Consider the following 13,061-nt stretch of genomic DNA (forward strand, 5'->3'; position numbering starts at 1 on the left):
GATTCCAGAGAAAGATTTAAATATGAATTGGAAGATATGAAGTTTGAGGGAACAAAGGGGTTTTAAAAAAAAATGGTTAAAGATGTGAGCATGCCTCTGTCGGGGAGGGGGCAAGGATGCCCCCCACAGCTCGAAGTTCCTGTGCACACACATTCTAGGGTTGTGGGCGGGGCTGGGGTAGGGTTCTGGGTGGGGCTGGGTGGGGCTGTGGGCAGGGCTGAAGGTGGGGCTGTGGGTAGGGCTGTGGGTAGGGCTGTGGCCGGTACACATGTATGAGCAGGCTCTCAGGGACATGCATATGGAAGACAAAGGCCAACATTGGATGTCTTCCTTTATCACTTTCCACCTTATTTTTCTCTCTCTGGACCTAGAGCTCACCACTTAGGCTCCGCTAGCTGGCCAGTGAGCACCAGCGACCCTCAAGTACCTGGCCTTTAATGGCTGAACCATCTCTCCAACCCTTTCCTGGGCTTTTAAAGGTAGGTTCTGGGGCTTGTACTCGGGTCCTCATGCTTGTGGGGCAAGCACTTTACAGACAGTGTCATCTTCCCAGCCCCTGAGAAAAATTCTAAGGAGACACAGACAGCAGAAGTCATAGAAGAAATGACTGACAAATGTGAGGACATTAAAATAGAGACTTTCCTATTCCTCCACAAAGATGCTATAAATAACCTGGAAAGACTGGCTACAAACTGGGAACCGATATTTGTAATTCATATGTGGCGAATGATTATTATCCTGAATATATAAAGAACTCCTAAAAACCACTAAGAAAGCAACCAAAAAAAGAAAAAGAAAAAAGCCTAACAGAAAATGAGGTGGAAGATATACAGGCATTTCACGGAAGAGGAGGCCTGAATGCCAATCACGCTGGAAAACGCGCTCAGCCTCATTAGCACTGGGAGAAATGCAACTGGGAACTATGGGAAATCACCCTGCTATACAAACCAGCCCCACACGGGAAGGAGGCTGGAGAATTTTAATCCTGACGTACAGCAACAGTCTTTCACACCAGAAGGGGCAAAGCAAACTGCTTTGGGAGCCATTCTAGCCCCATCTGACAAGGTTGAAGGAACACACACTTGATCATCCAGTGCATCTACTTCTAACCTCCCACATGTAGGAGTGTCTGAAGACCTGCCTAACAGAGCTCTCAGCAGCCTCGGGAAACAAGAAACCAGAAGCGCAACAAATGAATGTCACCAAAAAAAAAAAAAAAAAAAAAAAAAAAAACAAAAACAAAAACACACACACACAATTGTGCCGTAGTCACACAGTGGAAAACTATACATCAGTCAACAGTTAATGAACCAGGGCCAAGTCAGACATCCACATGGGCAAATATGACAATGTGGCATTCTCTTATAAGGGTAGAAAATGAGTAAAATTATACATTGTGCTCTTCGGGGACTATGTATGTGTAGTATAACTGGCCTTTAAAGGCCAGACAGAAGGATAGCTAGACTGGAGAGATGGCTCAGATGTGAAGAGTTCACTGCTCTTTTGGTGATGGTTTTGTATTTTGGTGGGCAGTGCTGAGGTTTGAACCCAGGGTCTCCTGTGAGTTCAGTAAGCACTCTGCCACTGGACTACCTCCCAGCCCATGAACAGGCTGCTTTTGAAGAGGACCCTGATTCCACTCCCAGCACCCACACCAACTCTCAGGGTTCTGCCGCCCCCTGCTGTCCTTCTCAGGTAATGCAATCACAGGATGCACATACACACATACAGACACATAAAATAAAAATAAATCAATCTTTTAAGGAAAAAAAAAAAGGCCAGATAATTGTGAATAAAAATCTCAGGGGAGTCTTTATATGAGAGAGTGGCAGGGGTAGCTGGAAGCAGCACCCTGCTCCAGTGCTGGATGGAATGTCAGTGGTTCACTGGTACTTGGCACAGTTACAACGTTAGGCGTAAAGAGGGTTTCAGTGGCATTCCCTATTTCCTTTTGTGTAAATCAACACTAAATAAAGTAAAAAAAAATGAAAAAATTAGAGTAGCTAAGGGCTGTTAGCAGCTGACTCACTTTGCTCTGGCAATTGGGACACACAGCACCAAGTGATTTACAAATGCTATCTCATTTGGACATCATAGCAGCCCTGCAGGGAACCGGTCCACCAGCAGAGCTGACCTTCTTCCCATTTCAGACGTGGAGAAACAGATGTCTAGGGAGCCTAATGAAGCTACTTGCCCTAGGTCACACAGCACACTTATAAAGGAGAGAGTCCAGAGGCCAGTCCAGGCCTGCATGACACAGGGCTGGTTGTCTCCACACCTCACCCCCAACTACTGGATCCCTATTTGGTAAACAGCAGGTGTCCAATAAGAGGTGACAGTGTACCCATCACCTCCACTGACGCTCTCAGCCTCTCTAGGCACAGTGCCAACACATCCTGTGTATTCTCAGGATATCTGGGCCAATGTTGATACGCAGGAGGTAGGATGGCCTTGCCAGGACTCTGTCCTGTGACCTGTGAGCCCGGGGGTTGGGAGGGCCAGTACTTACCCCGAGGACTATAGCCAGGAGCATCCATAAAGGACAGACCCAGCCGCTCATCCTCCTGCAGAGTGCTCTGATCTGTGAAGCTGCGGTCCACGGCGCTCATCATGTGAGTCTTCTCCTGGCGGTAGTTGACGGTGGCTTTCGTCATGTTCACTGGCTTCCTGCAGAAGGAGACAACTGTAATGGTGGGGAGGGGTGGGGCCCACAGCACCCAGAGGTGGGAGGGAAGGCCCAACTCTAAGAGCCTTGGAGTCGGGAAGTCTACGGCACTGCAGATGCATCTATAGATGTGGAAGGGCCACAGCCTATACACTTCACTCACCAGCCCGTGGCAGCCCATAGCAGCCATGAGCGGGGATCTTGCTCCCTATCCCTCCTGACTCCAAGGTCTCCAGAGACAGTCATTCACTTGGCCTAATTAGGTGCCACTGCAGAGCCGCCATACACAAACCAGAAGATTAACCCACACAGCTCCAAGCACACACCTCCTACAAGTCCCTGCTGGGAATCTCTCTCATACAGAGAACCAGGCTTTCTGAGGGCAGGCCAGGGTCTGCTCTGCCAGCTCAGGGGCCTCCCAGGGAACACCTGCTGTGGAACCCTGTCACCTGCCTGGCCAACAAATGAATGCAGTGACGGGAGGAGAGAGCTTGGGACCCTGCATAGGTGGAAACCTCAGGCTGTGACTCCCAGGCACTTGGGGAAGGTAGGAGGCAGAGGGCACAGCTGTGCCTCTCAGTGGCTGAAAGGGCAAGAAGCCCACATGGAAATGACCTAGGACCCATGTGGAGGCTGAGAAGACCCTGCCAAGCTGGCTGAACAGTGAGACCCAAAAGAACCCTAGGCAGATACTGGCCTAGAAGGCCGTCTCCAGTGGTGCACCACAAGGCTCTATTCCAAGCCAGGGGCTGTCAGCCTCCTTGGAAAAATTGTAAAATCAAACCCATCAGGTCCACAGGAGACAGAGCACGGGGGCTGGGGGAGGTAGGAAACACCTGACTCCACCGGCCTCCGGCTGATCCCAGTGTGAGAGGAGGCAGACGGAATTTAATGCACACACTCGAAAGTTCTGAATTTAGGTTCAAAAATTATCTGCACCAAATCACAGGAGGGAAAGCAGCTGTGTCAGCAATTCCTTGGAGTGAAGGGAGGAAAACTGGGGGCTGGGGCTGGGGCTGGGGCTGGGGCTGGGGCTTGGGCTGGGGCTGGGGCTGGGGCTGGGAACCAGCAGGGTGAGGGACAGGTTCAGGAAGCTGGGGGTGGGGTGAACCTCGGTAGAGAGGGGTCATGGAAGCCCAGGAAGGTGCAGAGAGCTTCAGGGTAGCTGAGGAGGATTACAGCACCAGCTCCCTCCAGAGGCAGTGCTGTGGCAGAGGAGCACTACCAGGAGAGAGAGTGGGCCATGGAAAGGGACATTGACAAAGCCAGAGAAGGAGATGGTGGTGGGGAGGGCAGGCCCCGGGAGCCCCGGGCGGTCAGAACTACTCACGGGTAGTAGGAGTAGGCATAGCGGTCCCTCCTGGCAGCGTGCAAAGAGAAACGGCAATGTTACCAGGCTTCCCTCCCAGGAGGAAGGGACCACACAGGTCAAGGGGGGCATCCTCAATCTAAAGGCTGACCAGATGTAGTCACTGTACCCTTGGGCTAAAAGCCCTTCCAGAATCTTCTGCAGAGGTAGGCGAAGAGTCTGAGGGATGCTTTTGCAGCCACACATGCAATGCATGTGCAGAGACAAACGTGCACACACACACACACATGCACATGCACACATAAACAGATACACTCCAAAGAGAGATTCACATATACTCATATACAGAAGCACACACTGGCACACACATATTCAAACACTCAAAGGCACTTTCCCTCACCCATGCCTGCTTCCCAGACGCTTTCCCTCACCCATGCCTGCTTCCCAGACGGCCCATACCCTCAGACTCTTCTCAGCAGCCTCCACAATTCCTGAGCAGGCAGCCCCAAGCATAAACCTCAGCCTAGGAAGGAGACTAGCTAAGGACAAGGAGAGGCAGGGCAAAAAGCCCCAGCAGGATAGAGAGGCCTCAGCAGGACACCCAGGCAAGCCTAGGCCTCACTCTTCCCACCTTGACTGACCCTGTCTATGGGGCTCATTAAGGAACTTGGCCACCCTCTCACTGGCCACAACGCATGTATGAAAAGCTTCACACTGAAGGAAGACTGTTGTTGATTGGTAAAACACTTGCCTAGTGTGCTCAAGGCTCAGAGCTTACTCTCCAGCACTTGAAAAAAAAAATCCCATTTCACAGATGAGGATACTAAAAAGTCACAGGTTGTCATGGCAAAAGCCAGAGTCCCCCATCTCAGAATACTTGTCTCAGGACCCTGGCCCAGGAACTCCCTCCCAAGGCTCCATCAAGCCCAGGGGTTGGCACCATGCCCCCCTACTCTGTCCATTACGTTTGCAACACAGACTGTTCTGGAACCTCTTCAGATCCTGCTCTGTTCCAAGCCACCCCAAAATGCAAACTGGGGTAGCCCTGAGGAGTGTGCTGGCTCCCCAAGGACAGGAGCAGGGGACACAGTGACAGGACACAGTGGAAAAAGCAAAGCACAGTGCAGGGGAAGAAAAGGGTCTCAGGGGCGTCAGAGACAGCCTGGACAGTGCTGACATGTGAGTTAGTGACTGTCTAATGGAGCTGTCTCCTAGTGACACCCTGACTACATCTGTGACCCCACTTTGTCCTGGTCAGAGGCTCTGTTTACAAGGAAGAAGGGTGATATACCACATAACCCATTCTCTCCCCACAGGGGAGATTCCTAGGAACTAAAACACACTCCAACAGCCCCCTTGTAGCCTTCTACACCTGCATCCTACGTAGGGGGCCCTCTTGGGCCTCTGCTGGCATGAGTGCAGAGATCTGCCATTGGCAAGGAGCCTCCAGTAGGGGCATTCCCATTTGTAGCGAGGCCTGAGTCCAGAGCAAGCCCTACCGCTTTACCTAGTGACACGGGCAACTCACTTTAATTACAACTTCTCCGTCAGTGAGAAGGGAGTCAGACCCGCTGTTTGTCAGGATCCAAGAAGGAAATGTTCTAGGATAGATCCCAAGTGCCAGAACCTCGTCTGGCACATTCTGGGTACTCAGGAGCGATCGCTCCTGGCACACAGTCACTCCTCATTAAGTGATCATTAAAAATACTGTGCCTCAAGACACTCTTCTGAGACTTCAGAAGAAAAAGAAAAATCTGAACCCAAGCCCAGGAGAGGCCATCCCATGCTCACAGTCTCCATTCCACGGGCACACCTTACCCCCATGGCTGATGGCCCTCGCCAGCCTTTTGTCCCTGCTCCCCGGATTCTACTTATCTACTCCTGGCAGCCCAGAGAGCCTCTGCCAACCAGCCTGTGTGTGCCCAGCCTGGCAGCAGCAGAGGCTATAGAAGCCAGAGTCCAGATGGGGAAGGAGGAGGCTGGCTCTGCCTCTGCCTCCTAGGGTGACCTTGGGTGGGTCCACTGACACCTCTAGGGCTCAACGAAGGTGTGTGAGCCACCATGCCTGGTGAGAATGAGGTTGTTAGTCTGTGGCTGCAGGCAGAGGGGTCTCGGCAGTTCCCACCCTGCCTCCAACTCTGCGGAAATGCCCTGTGCTCCAGAGATTGGGGTGGGCTTATTTTTGTTTTGTTTCTTTGAGCTTTTGTCTTGTTTTGAAACAAGATCTCTCCTATCCCAGGCAACCCAGTATACAGCAGGGATGACAAAGATGGTCTTGAACTTTTGATCCTTCCCCCGCCCCCCTCCATCTCTGGAATGTCACATGTGTGACATCATTTCTGGTTTATCCCAGGCCGGGGACTGAACCTGGGGCTTCATGTGTGCTAGGGAAGCCCTCTACATAGTGAGGGGGATCATCAGCTTTGCCATGCTCTGTTGCTTTAACACCATTCTAGACACTAGACAAGATGTTCTTCAACTCCCTGGCAGCTCTCTCACTCAGGGGCTCTGGGCCTACAATCAGTCAGAGCAGATACCCTGGCTAGAGGGCCAAGTCACAGTCAGGGAGTCTCTATTCCTTCCTATTGGAACAGTCCCTGTAGGCAAAGCGATAGCAGTGCCTGCTTCCAACACAGCTCCTTGGCACCAAGCAGAATATTCATTCCTGGACAGTGGTACCTGGCACCAGCCAGACCCGTGCTCCAGCCACGACAATGCCCTTTGCTGAGTCTCTGACTCCCACTGCCCAGTGTGTGTTAATCCACAGGCCCAATGCCCAGGCTGGCAACCCTCCACATACTTTGCCACCAGACGAGCTGCTCTACCAACCCCAGCCATCGCTCCTCTGTACCCAGCAGGCTTTCCAGGAGTAGGGGCCCCCGGTGGGTCAGAGCACTGGCCCCACTCACCCTTTGCGGATGATGACAATGATGGCCCCCAGGAGGAGAATGAGGACGGCAAGGCCACCCGCACAGATGCCCAGGATGAGCCCCATCTCCTCCGATCTCTGGGACACTTCGAGGGGTCGCTTGCTCTCCTTGCACGCAGCTGGGGAGAACAAAGAGGACAGAGAAGCAAGGGGGCAAAGGCCACCCAGGCCAGGATTTGAGTACCGAGGCCCCAAACAGGCTGCACAAACACGCATGCGCAGAGGCCCGCTCTGCATCTAGGCACTGCTCCACTGTTCAGAGATAGGTCTCCTAACCCCGCCTCTCAGCCAACAGCCCCGCCTTCATATTCCAGCTCAGCCTTCCTAGGGCTTCCCCCAGGATCTCTTGAGAACTGGGGGCACCCTGAACCACCTACCAGGTGACGGAATGGGTAAAGTCTCTATGTCACAGATGATACATCCCAAGATGTAACCAACCACATCCCGTGTCCAGAAGAGGGACTCAGCTCACAGTCTCCCTGTCTGTCCCCGTCTGTCTCTCCCCAGAACCAGGGACCAGTCACCATCACCCTCAAGACACAAGCTCAACGACTTTCTCTCCACAGGCTGGTCGCTGTCTCTATCAGAGTCCCTTCCATCACTATGGGAAGTATAAAGGGTGGGAGAGGTGGCCTGATGTCCCGTTTAAGAGAAGAAGCCGTTGAAGTGGGCCAGAAGGGGAAACCCTATCTGACCACAGCCAATCGCAGCTTTATGCTCCTGTAGTCCTGTCTGCTCCCTTAGCCTTGGGTCCCCGGGAGCTACAAGGATGAGAGGCCGGGCCTGAGCAGGGCGGAAGCTACCTCGTGGACTCACCTTTCCTGGCAATTCGGATGCAGTTCAGTCGGGTTTCCTGGAAGTACAGATAAAGGGGCTCAGAGACACAAAAGCCAAAGGCACGCGCCACAGATCAGAAACGCTTGGACTGAGTTAGTCAGGGCTCACGTGTCAGCTGCAAAGTGTTAACTAAAGACACTCCATGGAGCTGTGCCTAAAGCCCAGTGAGATCAGAGGACACAAACACAGCATCGGAAAGTGGGGTAGGGCCTCAGACACGAGGGCAGGAACTAGATCCAGAGGTCTGCTAAACAGTGAGAGAAGCCAGGGCTGGGGCATTGAAAAGCCAGAAGAGGGCAAAGCTCTGGGAGGGGAGAGTGGGGTGGGGATGGGGCCTAGGGTGGGGATGGGCCCTGGGATGGAGGTGGGGCCTGGGGTGGAGGTGGGGTCTGGGGTGGAAGTGGGGCCTGGGGTGGGAGTGGGGTCTGAACCTCTGGAGGTGGGGCCTGGGGTGGGAGTGGGGTCTGAACCTCTGGAGGTGGGACCTGGGGNGGGGGTGGGCCCTGGGGTGAGGTGGGGCCTGGACCTCTGGAGGTGGGGTCTGGGGTGGAGGTGGGGCCTGGACCTCTGGAGGCAGGCTTCTTCCGCATTTGAAAGAAGGTAAGCAAGGGGACCTGGACAGCAGGCTTATCTGTGGGAAGACGTCTCCGACCAGGAGTGTAAGGCTCAATGGAAGGGGCTTAGCCTACAGAGAGGTCTAGGATCAGGCTTCAGGCCTCAGTGATAGGTCTCCCCAAAGGCTCCCCACCCTACCACCCACTATCCCAGCCCATACAACCAGGACCCAGCCGGCTCCTCACCCCTTTCAGATGGCTTGCTGCCTGGAAATAGATGAGGTAGGCCTTCCTGGGCTCAAGCGGTGGGTTCCAGAAGCCACGATAGGTCTGGTTGTCACCCACAGTGAAGGGCATGGCCTCAAGGAGGCTGCTGGCAGCCAGTTCAGCCCCAAAGTAGTGCACCAGGCCTCGAGCCAGGGCCGTCTCAAAGGTCAGAGGTACCGAGAAGCAGTCCTGAGCTCCCGGCTCCCGTCGCAAGCGCCGTGGCCGCTCTTCCTCCACGACCACCTGGTAGACGCTGGACAGGGAGGAGAGTGCAGGTGACCACAGAGAGCCCAGAGAGCCTTCAGGTGCTGAAGGTCGGGGGCTTTAACTCTTCCTCTTTCTAGACCAGCAAGTCACAGATGCTCCTGGGCCTCAGTTTCCTCCTCTGCAAGATGGGAGTGACCCAGGGTGTGGACAGAAGTGGCACTTAGCTGACAAGTGCCATTGTTATTGCTGACACCACCTGTAGCTCTGCACTGTAAGAATCAACCCTATGCTCTGAACCTTGTCAACGAGCCCTCGTATGTGCGACACAGAACCTGGAACATGGAAACAATGGCTCTTCCCTGGGTAAAGGATGACTAGGGCGAGACCACATTTACTGTGCTCAGGTGAGAGGCCCTGTGCTGCTTCCGAGGAATCTTGACCTCCCAGAACTATCGATCCACAGCAGGAAAGAGACTAGCACTAAGCAAACAAGCATATCCTGGTGCTATCTAGAGCCCTAGAAACCCTAAGGCAGCCCCTCTGTCTACAAACACTTGCCACTGTGCCCCATAGGGCCTTCATGCTCTACTTATGTCTCTACTCTTGACCGCCACAGTTCTGTGGGCTTCGGCTGCGAGCTGCTCCAGTCCACTGTGGGACTAGGCCAGAGTGAACTGTGTGGGGCCTGGTGTGTTTAAATATTTTCCTTACAGCTCAGTCTGTGACGCCCACCTGTGACACCCACCTGTGACACCCTGCTTGCCAACCTGTGCTCTGGGAAGAAGGAAAGCCCTTGACCTTCTCAACAGATCCAGGTGAAGGGAGTCAACTTACTACCGGTCACAAAATTGCTACAAACACCAGCCCAGGTCCCTCTCAGCCCCCTAGGCTAGGATCAAGTCTCCTCCAGCCTCAAGTGCTCCCTGGAGATGTCAAAGGTAACTCGAATTAGCCTCAAGCTGGAATGATAGCTAAGAAAAGGGAGCCTCGAAGAGATGAGCGGACATGCCAGGGTCACCCGCCCACCATGTCCCATCTCCCTGTGCCCATCTAGTGTGGCCAGTCCACCTCACAGGATACCTCAAGACGATGCCACACAAGGACCTGGAGGCTTCAGAAAATAACATAACATTGCAGCGACCTGAGAGGCAGCTCCAGGCAGGCTGTGGTGGCAAATATGGAGAGACCCAGCCGGTGAGGAAAAGAAGTTAAAGGACAGGGCGGGAAGATGGAGGTCTGCCCAGGGCACCACCTACATGGGACAGCCACCAGTACCCACCAAAGGAAGATACCAAAGGCCAGAGGAGCTCTGGACTTCCAAAAGAGCCACACCCACCCTCCATCTCCTTGCCAAACATACCACAAAGTCAACCCCAAGATGACCCCACACACACACTGTACTCCAGCATACACGTGCGTGAGGAGACACACACATACAGCAGAGGCTTTGCAGGTTAAGACAGCTAACATGGCCTGCAACTTGACTGGATTGAGAAACATCTAGGAGACTGGCAAAGCACACCTCTGGGCATGTGTACAAAGGTGTGTCCAGAGAGGACCACCTAAGTGTGGGAGCATCATCCCATGGGCTGAAGGTACAGATGGAATGAAGTCAGGGAAGGAGAAAACTAGTCGGCTTGAACCTAGACATTCTCTCTCTGCTTTCCACTTACCCTGAGGTAAGTCAGTCACCACCCCCAGCCCTGGCACATCCTCGCCACCCTGATGCCCTGCCTGCATGCATAGGGTGAAGCATCCCTGGACTGAAACCTCTAAAACCGTAAGCCAAATCGACTCCTTCTCTCTTCAGTTGTTTTGCTAGCATGACTAATCATATGCTCTGAACGGGGTTCCATGAGGGTAAATGACCGTGCACATGAAGCCCTGGTACACTGTCAGGCTGACCGGGAGTCACACCTGTGTGAACACCCTCACCTTCTCAGACGAATGCAGACTCATACTGATTCCCCCATGTGCCCCTCATCCACCCTCACATCTCCACACCAAACACTCCTCAGAGGCAACCCTGAGATGACCGGACACACACTCCCCATCTGTACCCCAGCACACACACACACACACACACACACAGAGAGAGAGAGAGAGAGAGAGAGAGAGAGAGAGAGAGAGAGAACGCACAGAGGTAACCATCGTGACATCAGTCATCCTAGAGTCCTCCAGAGAGTGGGGAACAGGAAAGCTGTGTGTTCCGTGGGGATGCCCTTAGCTGTCTGGTTGCCCACCCTTCCAGGATGCCCACCCCTGTACCTCCAGGAACAGAACCAGCTAGAGAATACAATGCCCCAAGAGTTCCACGTCTCCTAAATGTCTGAGTAACCACCCTGGGGAGGCCTAAACCATTCCTTCTTCAACCAGACACTGTCCAGGAAACCCATGCCAGTCACCAGCAGAGACCTGCGGTCTTGGCTGGAAAGGAACAGCTCCAAGCTTTTCACTGCCTGGAGTCATGGAGTACCCTCCTCAATCCTGAGCCCAGGCAGGGAACAGGGTAACCATAGAGATGGCCAAATCAGAGGTGAGGCCTGCTGCCTACCCTCTCCTTGCAGGCTTTCCTACCTGATGGGGGCTCCTCGGCCCTGGGCCGGCCTCAACAGCACAGTGATGGTGTTCTCGGACTCGCCCAGGGGGGATGGCATGTCAGCATAATCAAAGCTGGGTGCTGAGAAGAGACAGGGACACAAGCATGGAGCCTGGCTACTGGGCCAGGAAGACCAGACCTCGAGCCCCGTGCCCCCCCCCCCCACCGAGATCATGTTCCCTTGATCTAAGCTTCCCTAGCCCCTGCTCTTAGACACTGACCTCTGACCTCAACTCTGATTCACCCACTATAATCTCCTGACTCCTCGATTCAGCCTTTAAATGGTTCATTTACCTTACCATGGTCCTCTGTGCCCACACTAGGCTGTTCTACCCCTCCATATCCTAGGAGCCCTGGGATCCAAGGAAGCTCACCTGAGATGTTGGTGGTTATCTCAGTGAGAGCCGCCTGGCCGAAGCCCTTGCTCGTTCGAGCACGCACAGAGAACAGATACGTGGTGCCGGGGTGCAGGTTGGAGAAGACATGGTAAGTCTCATTCCGGAGTTTGGAGATGGTGCGCCTCGGGCCGGGCACGTTCACTGCTGGGTCTGAGGACTCAATGCTTTGGTAGCTGATCTAAGGGTAGGAGGAGCAGGTAGATGGCACAGGACAGGGATGGGTGTCACTACCCGGGAACCCCACCCACTCACTAAATTCCACAAAAACTAGAGGTGCACTGGGCCTGCCCCCTACCCTGCTCCGAATTCACAGGGCACCGACTCTGACCATGGTGGATCACAGCACAGGGAGGAACTTTGACCTCCCACTTCCCGCCTCCCACCAGGGTCCCTGTTCACCTCATATTGAGTGATGAGGCCATTGGGTTCCTGGGGCTCCTCCCACTTGAGAAAGATCATGTCCTCCAGTGGAGTGAAGGTTAGGGACTCAGCTGCAATCCCACCAGGCACTGGAAGGGAAGGGCAGAGGCAGAGGGAAACAGGCTTTGGTTCATGCTTCAGCCAGGCCTCTTCCTAGCTGTTCCGCTTGGACTGGTTAGCCTCCCTGAACCTCAGGTTTTGCATTTGTGAAATGGGCATGACGTAGTCCCCCTGTCACCAGAACTAAATGATGTGAGGGATGCAGAGCTCAAACCCAGCATGGCTCATCCCTCGGGGAACAAGGTTTTCCTCCGTCTTTCATGGGCAAGCAGGCTCCATGCAGCCTCCTGCTCCAGCTGGTAGCTTTCAGGAAATGTAGATATTTACCAGAGAAAGGAAAACAATTGCAATAGGGGGTCAGGATCCTGGGTGGAGATGTTTTCCTGTCTAAAATGAACTTAATTGCATAAACAATCTCAACGAGACTGAAGAAACTTAACAACACTGACAATTACATTAAACGCGTGTGCTATGAAATTTTCCATGCAGGCACTGTGAGGCATGGGTCAGTTTGGTTTGGGTTGCAGTATACACTCTTAATAACAAACACAGCAGGGGAGGTGGGGCTGGGATGGAGGCAGCTTCTGACCAGGAACACACCTGGAGAAACTTTTATGAGGAATCGAGATGGAGGTGGGGGATCATCGAGCAGGACAGCAGAACCACGGATAAGAATCAGTGACTGCTGGACTGAAGAGTCGGTCCGGTGGGTAAAGTGTGAGGACCTGGGTTTGGATCCCCAACACCCATGCAAAAGCCAGGCACTTGGTGTGCATCTGTAACCCAGCATTAGGGGGAGAGCGGGGGGGGGGGGTT

General features: G+C 53.7%; 1 protein-coding gene across 6 annotated transcripts in view; it reads right to left on the bottom strand.

Annotated features, from left to right (window-relative positions):
- Positions 1-13,061, bottom strand: part of Ptpru (protein tyrosine phosphatase receptor type U) — a 71,660-nt gene that overhangs the window by 24,270 nt on the left and 34,329 nt on the right. For 3 of the 6 annotated variants that reach the window (XM_021200970.1, XM_029539710.1, XM_029539712.1), the window contains exons 9-16: positions 12,165-12,274; positions 11,742-11,943; positions 11,346-11,448; positions 8,541-8,814; positions 7,720-7,756; positions 6,884-7,022; positions 3,996-4,025; positions 2,510-2,667 (exon numbers count right to left, since the gene is read on the bottom strand). In XM_021200970.1, the coding sequence (XP_021056629.1) occupies positions 2,510-2,667; positions 3,996-4,025; positions 6,884-7,022; positions 7,720-7,756; positions 8,541-8,814; positions 11,346-11,448; positions 11,742-11,943; positions 12,165-12,274 (1,053 nt within the window). The remainder of the gene's footprint in view (positions 1-2,509; positions 2,668-3,995; positions 4,026-6,883; positions 7,023-7,719; positions 7,757-8,540; positions 8,815-11,345; positions 11,449-11,741; positions 11,944-12,164; positions 12,275-13,061) is intronic. The other 3 variants (XM_021200972.1, XM_021200973.2, XM_029539711.1) reach the window with 1 other exon arrangement.

This window comes from Mus pahari, chromosome 6 (assembly GCF_900095145.1).
Source record: "Mus pahari chromosome 6, PAHARI_EIJ_v1.1, whole genome shotgun sequence".
In the NCBI taxonomy this organism is placed as follows: Eukaryota; Metazoa; Chordata; class Mammalia; order Rodentia; family Muridae; genus Mus; species Mus pahari.